This window comes from Melozone crissalis, unplaced genomic scaffold, assembly GCF_028551555.1.
Source record: "Melozone crissalis strain CALT ecotype California unplaced genomic scaffold, PUWL_Pcris_2 ptg000057l_1, whole genome shotgun sequence".
Taxonomy (NCBI): domain Eukaryota; kingdom Metazoa; phylum Chordata; class Aves; order Passeriformes; family Passerellidae; genus Melozone; species Melozone crissalis.
In genome coordinates, this window is record NW_026535835.1 from 8,377,307 (window position 1) to 8,395,811 (window position 18,505).

At 41.3% G+C, this 18,505-nt stretch overlaps 2 protein-coding genes across 2 annotated transcripts in view; both read left to right on the plus strand.

Moving 5' to 3' along the window:
- Nucleotides 1-4,740, plus strand: part of EFCAB5 (EF-hand calcium binding domain 5) — a 28,758-nt gene extending 24,018 nt beyond the window's left edge. Inside the window, exons 14-18 of the mRNA XM_054287293.1 lie at nt 1,038-1,135; nt 1,900-2,153; nt 2,496-2,725; nt 2,915-3,011; nt 4,284-4,740. Coding sequence (XP_054143268.1) covers nt 1,038-1,135; nt 1,900-2,153; nt 2,496-2,725; nt 2,915-3,011; nt 4,284-4,411 — 807 coding nt within the window. The 3' untranslated portion in view covers nt 4,412-4,740. The remainder of the gene's footprint in view (nt 1-1,037; nt 1,136-1,899; nt 2,154-2,495; nt 2,726-2,914; nt 3,012-4,283) is intronic.
- A 686-nt stretch (nt 4,741-5,426) lies between these two features.
- Nucleotides 5,427-16,767, plus strand: NSRP1 (nuclear speckle splicing regulatory protein 1). Its single transcript, XM_054287168.1, has 7 exons — nt 5,427-5,471; nt 6,591-6,678; nt 11,628-11,684; nt 11,846-11,977; nt 12,505-12,712; nt 13,285-13,393; nt 15,128-16,767. The coding sequence occupies exons 1-7, from the start codon at nt 5,452-5,454 to the stop codon at nt 16,152-16,154; spliced, it is 1,641 nt and encodes a 546-aa protein (XP_054143143.1). The 5' UTR covers nt 5,427-5,451; the 3' UTR covers nt 16,155-16,767.
- Nucleotides 16,768-18,505: the final 1,738 nt, after the last annotated feature.

The window sequence follows — 18,505 nt, forward strand, 5'->3', positions numbered from 1 at the left end:
CTACAAAGGTAGAGATGGAAGATTCCCTCTGTAAAGGAGATCCCTCTTCATTCTTTTCATCCTTCCATGTAAAAGAATTCAAGAGCACTGCTAGTATAACACTTTCTCCATATGAAAAGGGTGTATTCTCCTACTTCAGTGCTCACTGCTGCATAGCAACCAATAGAGCAGAACCCTACATCCATCCATCCATCCATCCATCCATCCATCCATCCATCCATCCATAGCTTTGCTGTCTGGGACTTCCACTAAGGGAAATGCTTCTCTCTGGAGATCCTCTGCATGTCAAAATTATGGTATTTTACAGGGACAAGACAATGTTCCAGCTAATATATTAGCTTTTTCTCCTGAACTTATGTCAGCAGCCAAGATATAAATACAGCTCAGGAAGTGACTGGTTCCCAATTAGCCAGCTTGTAAAGGCAGCCCCACTCCATGCAGGTCATATTCCAGCTGTTCAGCAGGCACTCAGGCCCTGGGAAGCTTGTCACTTCATGTACCAGTGAGTTAAGAACACAAAAAGTATATGCAATATTTAGGACTGATCCCGTGTCATCCCAAAGTCTGTATGACATCTGCTGCAGTCATAATTCAGCTGCTTCCTCTGATAAGCATGGTTTATGTTGGCAGTGTTCTGTTGTCATTCCAGGCTCAGCACTGTTCCCTTGTTAGCTGCCTGATAGCCAGGTCACTCGGTCCCCTCTGTGCTTTTCATGTGTCAAGACACACTGACACAAACATGACATGAGAGACGACTCAAGAGGATGGGAAACAGAATGGAAACTTCTAGGCCTGTGGGTGTTCCTCAGTGTAAGCCTGGGGTGGATTAAATAGTCTGGCTGAGGGAAGTCCAGGGCACATTCTTCACCCATCTCTGGGAATAAAATTTAGCAGTGTTGGGAGATGTCTTTAAACAATCCTATTGCTCGTGAATGTACATGTGAGTTTCCTATAAGAAATCATTTCCTCCCTCTCCAAGCTTCAAAATGTCTGTTCCTTTCTTGGATGCAGCTAAACCTTTCTTTTCTCTCTGGCAGAACTATGTTCTGTGCAAGATGATCACTACAGATAATACAGGACAAAAGGAAATCCACAAGCCTCCTGTTGTTCTCCTCAGAGAGGAAAACATCCTCAGGTAGGCTCCAGCACCTGCAATGGGATTGTTCCCCTCTCCTCCTTGAGTAACCTGCACCAGGCTGACCCACATTACCTGAAGCCCCTGGTACAGCAGCCCTGGGAGTGTCTGGCTGCAGCTCTCTCACTATCAAGGCTTCTGGTGTGTATGCACAGGGCACTGAACTGTGAAGGGCTGAGGAGTATTTTCTCTTTGACTGTAGGCTGCAAAAACTCCTGATTTAATGTTTACCAGCTGAGCTGCCAAGGTTTGCAGGATTGCATCTTACACTGAACCATTTTGCTCTTTAGAATAATCTGTATTTTTTCCTGGCCATATTAGTGTCATTTCCTTCAATTCTCTGCTTCCTTCCACTGCCAAGATCCTCAGACTTGTCTTTTAAGTGTATCATCCTTGTTGTCAAAGTTGCCTGAACAGCCATTTGCAGTTCCAGCAGCTGTTTTTACTTTTTATAAAACTGTCTAGAACAAACGTCAATGCAGTTAGAAACAGCAAACTGCTTTTAAAGCAAGATTTGTTAAATTCTCATGATTTTCAGAAATCACCTTGACTAAGTCATATCATGTTCCCAATGCTATTTTTTCCCTTGTGTACATGCCTTGAATGCTATTTAGAGCTGTGCAAATTTCAGTTCAAGGAAGCAAACTATGATTTAGTAATGTAATACCTTTATTTTAAGAACAAGAGATGAATGACATCTTATATACACTAAGTAAATCACCAAAACAAACCAGGATTGTAAACCCTAGCACATTTCATTTCAGAGGTTACCTGTTCAAGTGCACAGACAGTTCAGAGGTCACTCTCACTTCTATCTATGGAGAACACCACATTGCAGTACCTCTCCATGACTTATCAAGACACACTCTCGGCATATTTGATATCAGCATCGGCGAGCACAAGAAATTACCACCTCAGGAACAGAAAGACCTGCAGAAAATGCTAAAGATGGCCCAAGCTGCCTGCTCAGAGATCCTGCAGAGGTTTCTAGAGGAAAGAGAACCAACACAAGTGCTGGGTATTGTGCATACAGATGTGAGATAGTTTTTTGGGGTGAAATTAGGAATCTCAGTAAAACTATATTAAAAGTATCCTTCCTACAAGTATGGAAAGACAAATACAAATCCTTGGTATATATAAACTACTCCCGAGCAAGCCTCAGAGCTTAGCAGAGTGCAGTTAAAGAGAATGGGCAGATTTTAACTCTGGCTCACAGGATACTTGGCGCTGAAATCAGAAGTGTGAAGCAGACACCTTGTTGCCCTCAGGGATCTAGCACAGTGACTGTCAGTCGGTAGTGTAAGTCCTCGGTAGCAGATGTTTCTGAGCAGCTCCTCGAGAGGTTTGTTTCTGATTGCAGAGGCAGAACATGTGACAAATGTGAGGCACGCAGGGATTCTGTTCCACCGGTTCATGCTGCAAGATCTGCGTGAGTGTGTCCTGAAACTCGGTGCTGAGAGCTTTGATGGAATAAAGAGCTGGGCAGAACCCCCAGCTCTGGTATACGAGGTGCTTAAGGCTGTGCTGCTGCTTTTGCATCCAGACTGGAAGGGCTCAGAGGACATTGAGTGCTGGACTCACTGTAAAATGGTGAGAATTCAAATTCTTTAGAGTTTGTTTTCTATTATTCCCCCTCCAGGAAGACGCAGTGGAATTTGCCAAGGGGGAAATGGCAGTGAAATAATTAATTGCCTATAGATTTCCTATATGTTTCTCATGTATCTTTTATTCTGTAAGCTTTTCACAAACAGTCTAATCTTTTTGTTCTCTGCATTGCAGAAACTCGATGACAATTTGATTCAGGAGATTTATTGCTTTGATCCAACTGCTTCATCTGTGCAAGTGGAAGCAGAGCTGCTGCTGGACCTCATCACTGGTAAATATCATAAACTCATTGGGAGGTTACCAGGCACAGTTCAACAATGAAACTGTGTCAATGGCAACATTCAGCTGAATGCTTTTATGGGCCTTACTTCAGAAATTAACTTTGATTTCACAACAGATTAAACAACAGGTAACGGGTCCTCAATATCAGCAGTGTTTTTTGGTCAATAGAAATCAACCTGTTAAATTTAGATTCAAAATTCACTGCCTTCAGGAAAGGGGAGTAGATCAGCTTTGAAACCTTCCAGAACAAGTGATCTCGTTGTAAAGCTCCTGATAAGCCTGAAGAATGAGGGTTCTTTTGGCAAGCAGCATGTAAAGACATATGAAGAATGATAGCTCTTTTGGCAAGCAAGTCTGCTTCAGACCTCTGTGCCCTGCCCTGGGGACTGACCCATCTCCAAACAGGAACACACAGTGTGAGCCCTCCTCTTCATAAACACCATCTGCCAAGTGCTCAGTGTACTCACATGCCATAGACAGGAGCTCTTTGTCAGTCTGTCTTTTTCTCCTTTAATGAATGTGAGCTTTTTTGGTGCCAGAGCAGTCAAGAGGCTGTTATTATTATTTGCAATATCTCTGTAAGAGAAATTACTTGTTCTCTTTGAGATCTCTCTCTTTGTAATCTAATACCAGTCTGAGAGGCCTGTTAAAAGCCAAACGTGGACAAGAGTTATTGCTTTAGCTGGGGATATTTATCAACAGTACCCTGCCTGCTGATAAAGGGTAAACACTTGAGGCAGTGATAGTTCCTTTTCATGTGTTTTCCTCATATATATTAAACTAATTCACTGGAAAGAACAAAACAGGCCTAGAGCATCTGGTTTTCCGACAGTTAGGGATGCTGATTTAATTAGATTAAAGAATGTAGCTTTGGAAACTGCAGATGTGCTAGGAGAGGTTGGTTTCCCAGGATGGAACCTATTCTGAGAGAGCAGTGTCAGATCAGGGGTGTGAATGCAGAGTTATGGGAATTCCTTTAAAATGAACATCAGGTGATGTCCATATATCTCAAATATAAGTGCTGGTTTAGCATGAAAATATAGCAGTCCACCCACCACAAAATAAGATAATTTATAGTGGAAAGTCAGCACTTGACAGGTCACTGTCACAATATAGCTGTGTTCTTTTCAAAGCATCACCATTCCTGGAATTACTGGATTCAGGGTAAACTCTGCTGAGGGGATGACTTTCTGTTCTTGTGGCAACACTGCTCATGGTTTTGACTTTTCCTGTTGTATTTCCAGCTGTTTTTTTGTTCCAGGTTTCCCTCAAGCAGCAGAGTGGCAGCAGTTCTCTGTTCCAGCCCAATACCTGTACCAGTGGCTTCACACCTGCCTGGCGCTCGTGGAGATCACAAAGACCCAACACGCTGAACAAAACCATCCTTAGCCCCTTTTGGCATCTACTGGGCCTCCAATTAAATCTCTTAATTTCTCATCTAACCCTTGTGATTCTGGTGTTTCACATCTTTTATTAAATTAATTGTTGATTATTTTTTATGCATAGGCACTAGTATTTGTTGTTAAAATGGCTTAAATCTGTTAGGGATTATTAGTTAAGATGATAGGGAGTCCGTTAAGGATTACCAAGAAAAAGCGATAAAAACATTAAAGGGAAGAATTTTGCCAGCATAGCTACAGAATTTTAAAGGCTTAATAAAAGTTTTACGGGTTTTTAAATTAATTCTGATGGGAAAATGAGAAGAAGGGACATCTTTATGGGTCCCAAGTTACAAGCCTTATAAATGATACAGCATTAATTTTCAAGGTTCAGTCTCCTTAAAGGACCTTTTAGGAATAATTTTAAATAAAGCTTGTTAATCAGCATTTTGTAACGTTCTTCTGAACACGTTGCAGAAAAGCCTAACACTATTAATAAAACACATAAAGCTTTCTTATTGGGATAAAGCTTGAGATTACAGCAACTGCACTGTCTACAGTGAGATTTAATCTTTCCAATAACGTCCCTTTTGGCAGAATCACTTTTTTAATAACATTTTGGGAAATTAAACTCCTCTTTCAGTCTTTAGCGGGAAACAAGCGACAGGTCGGTGATGGGGGGGAGGAACCAGCGCGGCTCCTCAGCCTCGGCCCCAGGAGCGGCTCGGGGCCTTTTCCCCCTCAGCGCTTCTCCCTCCTCAGAGCCTTTCCCGCCGCTGCCCTCAGGCGGCCCCGGCTCCCTCAGGCAGCGCCCGCCATCTCCCTTCCCTGATCAGCACTTTCGCCCCTCGACACAGAGCTGTTAAAAAAAATCCCCCGCCGCCTCCAGCCCCCTCCGCCGGCTCTCCGCTTCCCTCCCGGAGCGGGACCGCGGCACGGTGCCGTGAGGGTCTCCGGGGCGGGCGGGGAAAGTGCGTGGGGAGGACTCGGCCGTGAGGAATCTGCGGCCGGTGAACGGCAGCGGCTGCGCGGGGGAGGCGGCCTGACAAGATGGCGGCGCTGGGCAAGCAGTGAGTGCCGGCAGGGCCGGAGCGGGCGGGCCCCGCTCAGCCGGGCTGGGGGCAGCGCTCGGGGGGGATTCGGGGCCGGCACTGAGGGCAGGGGCGAGCACTGGAAAACTCTTGCCCAGGGACTCGCTTGTCCCAGGTGTCCGCCGTGAGGCCTCGCTGTGTTGGCCTGACTTTAAAATTGTGTTTATTAAAAACAAGCAGAACTCGAGCAGCGGGCAGGCGCTTGAGGGTGCCGGGGTGTTGCCCGGGGGAGTTTTTCACTCTTACTGAGAAGAATCTCCTCAATGTTCCCGCACAACTCCCACCCTCGGGCACAGCCGGGGCTGCTGCTCGGCCTCCGCGGCCGGGTCAGACGGAGCTGAGGGCGGGCTCAGGGCTCACGGAAGCAAACAGCGCTTACAGGAATTGTGTGGTACCCCCAAAATGTTGGGGTGTACCCATGTATGGTACCCCCAGAATGTTGGGGTGTACCCATGTGTGGTACCCCAGAATGGGGGGGGGGTGTTCCAGTCGGTTCAGCCATACACCCACCCTCTGGTGAGCCATTGACTCAGTGATGGACTCAGGTAAAGGCAAATGGGCAAGAAACCCCCGATTTAGAGGTTGCTCAGCATCCAAAGGAAGTGGTTTTAGCACAGAGATGGCCTTTGTCAGCAGAAGGGTTGTTTGTGTGTGGTTAATTAATTGCAGCGCGACACAATCTGACTGTAAATCTTGTCCTTTGCCATAGCACCTGTGGTTACATTGCCAGCAAAACATGAAATTACAGCACTGCAAACATAGACATGGAACAGTGCTTGGTATAGGCTAAAACTAAATCCCTTCAGATTAAACAGTTGGTATTTTAAAAAAAAATTCTTACTTCTCTGAGAGAGAAAACAACATTACTTGGAGAACTCTGGACAAGAGGGATTTGTGTCCTAATTTAGGACAGTCATTGCATCCAGAAACTTTGCATGGGAAGCTGGCTGGTGTGCTCTGCTGCAAAGACTGCTCACATATAACTTCCATACATTATGTTGATGCTGACCTTTTACTTCTCAAATGATAAATGACAAATTTTTGGTTTGTTGCTGTGTTGTAAGTGATGCTAAAGGTAATTTTTTTTCTTTTCTCTAGATATGGGCTTATTATGCCCAAAAAGTTGCCACAGAAAAATCTTGCTTCAAAGAAGCTCTCGGTGTTTGCAGATGAGTCAGATGAGGAGGTCAGTTCAACAATTTTCTTCTGAAATTTGCCTTGTATTCTGCAAATTTATTTGTGTCCAATCCTTAATGGCTGCATCAGGTTTTGGCAGTCATTAGGATATGTGTTGGATTTGAGTGTGGAATATGATCTGTATTTTCTTTAGTACACATTACATGGAAGTGATGATTTTTGTTACTTTCTGTCAACTCTTCCAGAAATTCAGCACAGGTGACAATCTGTTTGCCAGAGTTAACTGTAGCTTGTAAAGAGATTTGTTGGCTGTCACTGGTGAATGCCTGCAAATAGAAAGACCAGTAGTAATCAACAGGTCTCACTCAAATACTGAGTGTGGTAGTTATGTGTGTTTTATCCTTCAGCCCATTCCACCCAAATTTGATGTAATTGATTTTATGGTGTTCATACTGGGAACAAAAGCAAAGCTGTACAACCCAAAAGTTCTACAGCAAGAGAAGATGTATGATAATTGTGTGAGAGTGTTCATTTCTATAATCTTTAATTTTTAATTTCTTTTAAAGTATTAGATTCAAAATACTCTGTCTGTACCTGCCCCAGCAGAGGGCACTGTGTGCTGTGTAAATCCCACCTGGATGTGCTGCTGGAAGCAGGGGAAGTGCCCAGGACAGGCTGGGATATGGGCTGGGCTGGGGCACTTACAGAACCCTGTGCTACAAACATCTTCTCTCCTCCCTAGAGCTTCATCCCATGTGGTCGAAAAAAACAATGCTAATAAAGCATCAAATAATTTTGGTCTGTTTCTGACTAGCCAAAATATTTACTCTTAAAACCTGTTTTTATTTTAATGAACTAGCAGTTGTTAATTTTATGTCACAGAAGGCCTGAATGTAGCAATTCCCAGCCCGTGTGTATCTGGTTCCATTAGAAAATCTGGAATGTTGCTGTTGAAGGTGTCTGAGCTCATGGTTTGCAGGGCAGGAAAGGGCTGAGGACCTTTCTAGTGATGTCCACTCAAGCCTCAACATGAAGCTGCCTCAGTGCAGCTTACAGGACACAAATGTGTTTTAAATCCCATCTCTTCTCTCACTTAGCTGTGATGCTCAGAGGTGCATCCCTGTAAAGAGAGGCTTTCCTTTAGGTTCACCTGCTGGAGGTGCTAATGGAGCACTTCCCCTCTTAGATGGGGTTTGGTGTCATTCTCTGCATTAAAGATCTGACCCCACATTTTCCAGATCCCAGGAATAGACTTCATTCCATCTGTTGTCATTAAATGTTGTGTGGTAGGTTTGGGAACCTCCCTAGGGGATGTCTTGTATTTTTTCACTTCTTCATTTTTTTCTTAATATCTGAACATTGAAACAAAACAATGAATGTTAGTAATTCTAGTAAAAATAATAGATGATGCTGTCTGCCAGCTTTTAGCTTAACATCTCAAGTATCCTCCCTTTCAGAAAAACTGACAGATTCACTGTCAAAGTCTGTTATAAAACCTCTTAAAAGTTGTTGTGCTCATCAGTATGGTACATACCCAGCAAAAAGTAATAATCTCATAACTGCCTTTATCAAAGAAGATTGTTTTTTTAAAAAAAATCAGAATTACTTTATTAGTTCAGTAATGATTTCAGAGCTTTTCAAGATAAGGAGCAGCATCTGGGAGGGGTTTCATTTCCTGTCTGCTACTTTATCAGTCAGAACTACATCTCAAATGTCTGGAGATTATGTATTTTTAACTGAACTCTAATAAAGTTTGTGCTGGGAAATCTGCAGACCTGACTTGTCTGTGATTATATATGAGATACCAAACTTCTGCTCCATTTTTTTTAACGTTACTATGCATTTTTCTCCCAGATTTTGCCTCTACTCTTGCTGAAGGAATTTGGATTTTTTTCCCTTGTGGTTAAGTGCATTAATAGCTGTTAGTTGCTGGAGATGGTCTTTGTGTTAGTTCATAAGAAACAGAGCATCTGGGGTGGGAATTTTCTGGAAATCCAGTGTTGAATAGGAAAAGGTGCCTTGTCAGTCTGTGTGGTGTTCATTGTTCCTTTTTATCTTTGGAGTTTAATTGAAATTATCTCTGTGGTACAGCAAATAAAATTTCTGGTTTGCGGCTGCACCAGAATTACCCAGTGTATGTTCCTGTACTGTACCAGTCTTTCAAAACTGATTTGTTAATACAGGATGAAAAAAATAACTGCAAATAGACCTCAGGAGGTGCTAAATTTGGGAGGGAAATTGTGGAGCCATTGTGAACAGTTCTGTGAATGTATCAGCTGGATTTGGTGGGTTTTTAGTGACCACTTACAAGATAAATGGAGTGTTTGAACAGGCAAAAACTGAAAATAAGCAGAAAACTCTATCTTCTTGTAGACCCAGATTTTTTGTTTTGCTTATGGATGCTTCCATTCCTTTGCAACTTTTCGAAGGAAAAGTCTGACTAAAAGGATTTGCTGAGTAATTGATGTTGGTGCTGACCAGAGTTTTTGCAACAGTTTGCATGCAAAATAAGACTGGGTACAGGGGCTCCTAGAAAAGAGTTTTCTGAGAAGGAGGAAGTGGAAAAGAATCAAGATGATGTGTGTAAAATCAAGAATAATTCAGAGAAGTGAGGTGATGTTGCCATTTCTCATAATATGAGCAGTGGGTTGTGTTATGGAATCACCAACTGGTTTAATCTAACAAAAGGAAGTTGTGTAGTTAAGCTGTGGAACCCCTTGCCACAGGATACTGTGGCATGGCCAGAAATAGAAATGGATTGAGAAATGGATTAGTCAAATTAAGGGATGCTCTTGGTGTCAGACAATGGTTCAGGTGCATCCTTCAGTTCAGGAACTCCTTGGTCTGGTTTCTGGAAACCAGGATGGAGTGCTGAGAAAAGCTAATTCTGTGTACCTGACTTGTTTTTCATGTTCATTCTCTTGATCTTCTGCTAGTAGCCATGGCTCATATTGTCTGTGAATTGAGAGGAATCTGTTGCCTGATGTGATTTTTGTTTTTTAACTCCATGAAGGCTGGAGTCTCATGTGCAGGGTTGTGCTTGCATTGTACAGTTCTCTGTGAGGGCAAACCATAAGGATTCACTCTTAAATCCATGTACATGAGGGTGTAAGTGGCTCATTTTAGAGTGAGAAGGAGCTAAGAAATTGAGAGAGCCATGAGAAATGTTAGCAGATTGGTGCAATTCATTGTTTGATTTTTTTTTTAATAACTTTCAGTTGTGTACAAGCTGTCTCCCATGGTCTGGTAGCAGTGGTGGACTGGAGAGCCTCATTTCTCAGAGTTCCTTCATTTGCATGGATTCTGTGTCCTTTCACAGGATAGGGTTAAAATGTTTTCTCCTTTCAGAAAATATTGAACTATAAGCTTTGTGCTCCAGAAGAATAGCTTGACTGGAGGGAGGGAAAAAGTATGAGACAGATTGCTGAGCTTACAGGGCCTTTAATAAATGGGCAGTTGATAAGTAAAACAATACAAAAGGACGGGAAGTTCTCATCTGTCAGAGCTCAGAGCACAACAGGAAATTGTCCACCATAAACCATTGGGGAAGGTGTTTGTTTTCTGTACACTTACTGCCAGTCTGGAGAAATGGCAGATGGACTTCTTTACCATCATATGTCCAATAATGAGGATTATGTATTATGTTGGTGTTTACCTAATCTTTCTGGATCAGTGCATTTATTACATGTAGGCAGACAAGGAAAACATTCTAAGCAGGGTTTCAGATATTTTGGTGGAATAGAGCTTATTCTGTAAATGTAACTGCAGAATCTATTTTGTTTTTCACTGAGCCCCTGCTTTCTGGAATAGTGCAGGGGAGATTCTTCACTGCTGAGGGACCTTTTTGTTAAAGCAGTGTAAGTTTCCCACAGAGGAAACCTTCAGGGTGACCCTCAGGGTGTCAAACAAAGGAGCATCTTCTTTCTCAAGAACCTGGAGGAAATGGAGGTTTTCTGTGTAATGCTGATGTGTGCTCTATGCTAATTTAAAATGGCTGTTTATGGTTCATACTGACTCATTTATAGCCTTTTCAAAAGATGTGTGTTATAAAATTAACTACAGCATTGTAAATTATTTCTGAGCATTAGTTCTTCAGAACTTAAGAGTTCTTCAGTGTTGAAAGCAGAGGTAAACATGAGATGAATGAAGCCAGGATTCTTGTAGGTTTTAAACTAAATAATCCACTATCTACTTCCTCCAGTCAACCAACCATCCAACCAACCAACCAGCTACATAAATAAATGACTGTACCCAATTCTAGTCCAAATAATCAGCAACCACAAATTACAGAATCTCTTTGCCTTTTTTAAATGTGACACAAAGCATGTATTAGTCAAAGTTGCAAAACTTGGGAAGTTGCCAAAATGCAAAAGGATTTTTCCTTCCTACTTCTGCTTTTTAAGATTAAGAGATATTTAATTACATAAACAAGGATACAAGTCCTGCCATTATAGTGGATCTGTTTAATAAACATTATCTATTACCTATTGGTTGAGAAAAGATAGATATGTAGTTTAGGTCAAAACTAATTAAAAGCAAAAAAGTAAATAAAATGCAAAGCATTTTTGTTAGACAGTATGATTAGAAAACATATTTTCAATAGTGATCTGTTTCTTCTTAGGAAATATTAGAATGGCTGTTTTGTAGCATGCTTATCTTGAGAAATGAAACAGTAACACTTGAAGCACATGCTGTTTAGCTGTGTTCTTATTTCTGAAAATACACAGCTAATGATACAAATGAGACTTGAAATAAATACCAAATCCTTGCAGAATTTTTTATTTAACTATGAATACAAATTTTCTTTTTTCATGTGATTGTCAGTATCTCTGCTTGTTATCTCTGCTACATCTCTGATGGACATGCAGGAAGAATTCAGTATTTTCTGTACCATACCTGTCTGTAATTGGACTATTATATAGTTGTTTATTAGAATGGTACAAAAAGAACCTGTGTTAATGTAATTAATTTTGTTTCTGCAATGTGTCCTTCCTACAGCCAACTGTTGGGGAAAGTCTTCAAAAAGAGGCATTGAAAAAGCAAGCAATGAAACAGGTAAGGGACTATTTTTAATTTACTCCCAATGTTCTTATGGGTAAGTTTATACTATAGATCTGTTTCAATTATAATATAGGAATCAACTATTTAAAATAGTAAAGATTTCATTATTATTATTTTGACATCTTTTCTTCTCCTCCTCCCTGTTTTTGTTTTAGACTAAACTGGAGATTCAGAAGGCTTTAGAAGAAGATGCTACAGTATATGAATATGACAGTATTTATGATGAAATGCAGCAGAAGAAAAAAGAAAGCAGCGCTAAATTGTTAGCTGGAAATGATGACAAAAAGGTCAGTACCTGAGGATGTATCCTGTCACTGCAACTCTGTCTACTTGGGGTAACGTGAGTGGTTACTTAGTAAACTTCAAAGCATTGCTGCATTATCCTGGCGAGTGATACTTTCATTGTTACTTATTCCAGTTCATTTCAAGGCTCTTGTAAGGTTCTGGATCAAAGGAAACCTCCCAGTCCTTAAAAGAAGGGCAAGGCTGTTACAGCTAGGAAGACATAGGGATGAAAAATCAAAAAAACATTTATTTTCATTTAGAGTAAAAAACCTCCTAGTCAGAGATGGGATGACTGTTTTGATTGAATACAGCAGCCTCTCTTGGAACTGGAAACCTGCTCTGTTAGGGGTCTGAGAGGAATGGCAGTTTGTTTTGGACAGCTGTCAGTCAGAGGGAGAACATTAGAGTAGCTCCTGACAGTTCTCTTCCATTACCAACTTAATTCAACATCTCCATCAATCCCAATTTGTGTTTTCTCAGCCACCACAATTACCTCTCAGCATGGTAACTCTTTTCCCTTCTACCTCAGCCCAGATACATCCACAATATCCTCAAAGCAGCTGAGATTAGGAAGAAGGAACAAGAAAGACGAATGGAAAGAAAAATTCAGAAAGAGCGTGAAATGGAAGGAGGAGAGTTTGCACACAAAGAGGCTTTTGTGACTTCAGCCTATAAGAAGAAGCTGCAAGAAAGAGCTGAGGAGGAGGAGAGAGAAAGAAGAGAATCAGCTCTCGAGGGTGAGATTCATAGTGAAATAATTGTCCTGAAAAAGAAGTAGGGCCTTGTACATGATGTACAGGATATTCCTCTGGTGGTCTCTATGTGAGGCTTCAGATAATTGAAATCAAAGAGGACCAGATCAGCAGATCCTGAATCAGATCAACCTTGGTCTGTTACTTTCCTTTGTATGTGTTACACATGGAACAGAGGAAGCTCCTCTGTCTGTGTGTCAGTTCTGTTTGGGTTGGTGATTTATTTTTTGAGGGAGGGTCAGTTTTTGCAGGAAGATTCATAAGCCTGGGGTACAGAGATGTTTCCAGTCGTTACCTCAGACATTCTGGTCAGCATCAGGAGTAGGTGTGAAGCACAGGATGTGGGATCATTAGCTAGTTTGGGCTGGAGTGGACCTCTGAAGGTCACCTGTTCCAGCTGCCTGCTCCAAGCTTGGTCTGCTGTGAGACCAGATCAGGTTACTCTGAGCTTTTTCCACTTTGAGTTTGAAAACCCCCAGGATGGAAATTGCAGTTGTGAGTTGTGTGTGACGAGTATTTGTGACACAGTAAATCCACCCTCCCTTTCTGTCTCTCAGCATACCTGGATGTGACCAAACAGAGGGATCTCAGTGGATTCTACAGACATCTTTTAAACCAGCGTGTGGGGGAAGAAGAGATGCCAAAATGCAGCTTCCGTGAAGCCAGGTAGGATGTGATTCCAGCAGGGTTTCAGGTATGAAAACCAGCCCTGGCTGTTTGTGATTCTGTATTCACTGGAGGATTAGACAGAGCACTAAAACTGTGGTAAGGTAAACTGGTAATTTTACAGCTGATTAACTGAATTATTTGGTAAATAACTAATGATCATCATCAGCGACACAGAAATGAAACAAGCAGGACAGGGACGCTGTCTGAAAGGTATCAAGAGGACAGTTATGATTATAATCTTGCTTGGTATTATTCTAAACCTACATTTTCTTTGGTTTACATAATATTTAGCAATCTGTATAAATTACACATTTTGAATCATGAGGAAGACAAGAGTTAAAATAGTGAGCATAGCAGTAAGTCATAGGAAATGAATATGCTATGAATTTCCTGTAAAGAATGTTCTCTTCACTTTGTACTTACTCCACATTTACTTGCATGAAAACTAAATTGAGTGTTGATACTGTGGTAAAAGGAAATGAATCAAATATATAGGAAATCCAGTGGGAGTGTTTTGAAATCTGAATATGTGAACATTCCAAAGCAACGTAATGAGATGAGACTGAATTATTCAGGTGTTTAACATGGTAACATTCTGCCCTGTGGAGAAATGTGATGAAGGGGATATTTTCTGTATGCAGCAATTGATCATTTGAGACAACTCAGGTTAAACCTCATTTGATAGAGGTTTAAAGCATGGATGTCACTAGTTAAGTGTTTGCTATCACAAATAAAAAGCAGCTTTCATCAAGAGATCTTTTAGATCTTAGATTGTATTGTTAGAAAGTAAGTTAAGGAAATTTCCTTTAGTGGCACATACAATTAATTCAGGGCAAACAAATTGTCCTGTAGATGGTGTTTCCAGCAAGGCTTTCAAATAAACTCAGGTGTATATTTTAATTTCATTCTTATTCATGGTGATACAGCAGAATACAGAGAGAAAACAGCTCCATTTTTAGATCTCAGAAGTGTCCCTAAAGAGAGTCCCACCTTTGAGTTGGATTGCTAAGTAAATTACCAAACTTTTCAGTGTAATTTTCAGTTGTTGTTGATAGGCTGTCCATGCCTTCAAGCACTCAGCAGACACAGAATGTCACTGGTGGTGTGCTGGCTCATGAGAGAGCCCCACAGGCTGTTCCTGGAGCTGTGTGATTAAATGGAAGAGTCATGGTTTGTGTGAGGGAACATGGATTTCCTCATCAGCCAGAGGAGAATGACAAAGCACAACCCCCTCAGCTTTTTGAGTCAGCATTTTGCATGTAAGAATATTTGAGCTGTACAAAGTTACTAATTTCTGTCCAGCCACAAGTGAGATCTTCAGAAATACTGGATCCAAAAAAACCACGTTCCTCTGTCCACAAAACACACAACCTGCTTCTTCTCTGGATAATTATTTGATGTGAATAGAAGACCAAACATGTAGGAAAACCTGTAACTTGCCAGCAGGCTTACACAGGAACACAAATCAATGTTTTTTCCTTAGATGGAGGCTGCACATACTTTACCATAGTCATACTCTTTTAGATAAATTCCTCAGCTCACATTCACAGAGTGAGACAGATATGGACACTTTGTGCTGGAATCCTGGAACCTGAGCCGCAGACAGATTTGCTTTCTTAGACTTTTCAGCAGCATCTTTTGCCTAAGTCCTGACCAGAAGTCAGTTTGTAGGAAAGTCCAAGATTTCAGGCTTTTTAATGCTGTTATTCTTTTCTAATGTAAAAAATGTAGGATAAAGGAAGAAAAACCTGACACTGAGGAAGAACCCAATGAAAGGAGCAAAAGCCCTTCAGAAAGACAAAGAGTGAAGCCCTCTAAGAAAGAAAATGATCCAGATGCTGATACCAACCTAGAAACTGATAGTAGTGATGATGACAAGAGACACAAGCACAGTAAAGTAAATTTGAAAAAGAAGAAAAGAAGGGAGGACTCTGTGAACAGTGAAGAGGAGGTGAAACATCACAAAAGCCAGAGGCATTCCAGGTCACCAAGCTCATCCAGTGGGGAGGAAGAACCACGCACCAAAGCCCAAACAAGTCACCAGAGGGGAGAGAGCAGGCCAAGCAAAAGGGGAAGTGATGAACAGTACAGGGAAAAGGATTATGAGAGAAGCAGGACCCATGAAAAGGATCACCAGATGGAAAGGGAAGAGCGGCACAGGCATGGGGATCACACTAATAGAGATCACCACAGGAGGAGGGAAGATCAAGATGATAAACAAAGGGGGAAGGAAAGAAAAGAGAGGGAGGGGCATGGCAGAGAATGGAGGAGGGCAAAGGACAGAGAGGAGAAGGGCTCAGAGAAGGAACGAGAGAAAGAAAGAACCAGAAATGATAAAGATAGATATAATGACAGAGAGAAGGAAAGAGGAGAGAAATACAGAGAAAGGGAAGATCATGCAAAGGAGAGGAGAGAGAAATATGGCAGTGAGGAAAAGAAATACAGAGAGAGGAGAGAAGGTACTCCTACATCTTTGGAAAAAGATGGAGAGAGTGATCTGGGAAAAGAGAGAAAGGGAAAAGACAGAGAGGTGGATGAGAAGGGAAGCTCCAGCTCCAGAATGTCTGAGCAGAAACGTAAAGCTGGAGAAGAAGGGGAGAAAGATGAGAAGGAGCAAGCACAGAAAGCACCTGAGACCCTGAGCAAATTTGCCAAAAGGAGCAACGAGGAGACGGTGATGTCGGCACGGGACCGGTACCTGGCCCGGCAGATGGCCCGGGTCAGCAGCAAACCCTACATCGAGAAGGAGGAGGATTGAGTGATGGCCCTGGGCTGGGCACAAACACCTGGGCTGGCAGCCAGGAGCAAAGGCCACTGCTGTGCAGATCCTTGTACAGAAAAGGTTATCCTACCTATTATTCCTGGCTTTCCTTTGAGAAGTTGTGTGTCCCTTAAGAGAACAACTTGTGGGATGGATCAGTGGGTCTCTTGACACACATCCTTAGTCTGTGTGTACAGCTGAAATGTTGAATGTGGCTGGCTGTCCACCCTGCCCTTCAGTAGCATGTCCTTGGCACATGAAGATTTGGGACAGACCTGGGAGTGTTAAACAGTGTAAGGTGAGAATGCATCCCCCTGCTCCTTTCAGCAGCCAAAACAGTGAGCTCTGCTGAAACAAAGGTGTTCTCAGCCCTTAGGAGGGCTCACTGCCCACTGCTGCTCTCAAAAATGGGGAGCAAACCTGTAAAAGTGGGTGAAAAAGCAAGAAAACCAGCCTGAGTAATGATCTAAGAGATTTCTGTATGTAGAGTGGAGTTCTGTAAGATATATGCATATTGAGGTATGAATTTTGTATTATGTGTGGGTTTTGGTCCGGGGACCTGATGTACAGAAACAATTATTAAAGTGTAAGATATACATTGGATCAAATGTATGGGTCTTTTTTCATGTGTAGGTTATTTTGATGCATCTTTTTTGCATGAAATAAGGTAGATGAGTCTGTTTTCATGTATTACAGTTGTATCAGTTTCTTAAGTGATATTTTAGATTTGTCATATGAACCTTCTGTCCAAAGGTTGATATTCAAGAATAAAATTATCTTCCAGCTAGGTAAGTAGGATGTCTGACAATGGTCATAGCTTTTAGAATACATTTTCAACACTTTTATAATTGTTTCTTTGTTTTGTTGTAAGTTTATCACTTTTATGCTAGAGTAAGTTGTACTTCTATATTTAGAAAAAAACCATTTTGAGATTGGTGTTTCTCTAATGATTTTTTCAGCAGACTGAGAATGATACAAAGTGTGAGTAAAATTAAATGCAAAAGCAGCCACTTTATAAAGGCTTGGAATGAGTTTTATATGTCAGCTAATCAAGTAGTTAAGCACATAGTCCAGTGGGGAGCAGTTTGGTTTGCTGTTCTGTGTAAACAGCTCTAATGAGCTTTGGTTCTTCTGTTGGAATGGAATGAAAGTGTTTAGCAGTGGGCCAGGGGTCAAACACTGAGGGCAATCCTCTGCTTTTTGTCAGAGGCCTTGCTGCACTAGATATTCTGCTGTTACTTAGAATTCAGATTTTTATCTTTGCTCTTCCCAGAAGAGAGAGGCACAAGAGACATCTGCAGATGGTTTATGAATATTAAATTTATTACAGTAACAGTTTACAGTACAAGGCACATACTGATGACTTACAATCAGCTTGCAACACTTGTAACTAAACAGCTGCATAAATTAATACAGGTGCATCATGTACAAGTTGGAGGGAATACTTAGTTCTGTACAGCTAAAACTCCAGTTTAATTCTCTTTAAAAGGCAAAGATGGTCCTAATTTACCATTTCCATGACTTCCTTTTCACTGTTCAGAACAGAGAGTAGGATATATCGTGGTAGATGAGTGGAAGGTGAGCTGAAGAGAAGGAATTTTTTTGCCTCAAAGCACTTAGTAACTGCAGTGCAGTTCATTTGGTATCAATAGAAGTAGTTTTTGTACAAAACCAGTGTTTAAGGTATGGCTGCTTGCTGAGCTACCTGATAAATATTGGCTGTTTTACTTGTTATCAGATGGGTATGTTAAAAAAAAAAGAATTGTATAAATAAATCAATTTCTCAATATATCAACCACTCAGCTAAATAGAAATACTAAAAAATGAACTTACCATGATAAGGTATTTGAGCCAGTATACTATGTAACAAAAAAGTAATGACGACTAAACTGCCTTTGAAGTTCAGCATGAAAACATGGATGTATTTTATCTTTGTATTATTCAGGAAGGGAAAAGCCTTTTTAATCTACATTGCTTTTTGTATCTTCAAATAATTCTAAGAGTTTTCATCCTCTCTCATTATCTCGGGACTCAGAGCACATTGGTCTCATATTTCAGCTGTTGCAGGGCTTGTGTTTCTATCAGGGCTTCCTGGTTGACTTAATTCACTGGAAAATGTGATATTTCTTTGGAAATCTCTCTGAAACCTCCCAGCAAGCCAGTGTCTATCCTGTGTCTTAAAGTTACAAATTATTTTGTTAGCTGAATCCTGTCTGAAGAGGAAAGAAATAGGGTAGGGTTTTGTCCTTTATTTCCCACACTTTGCTGTTGGATGTGTGCAAATACCTCATTCATCTTACACTGACATTTCATGTGTGTTTTTTCAGTTAATGAGCTCAGAAAATTTA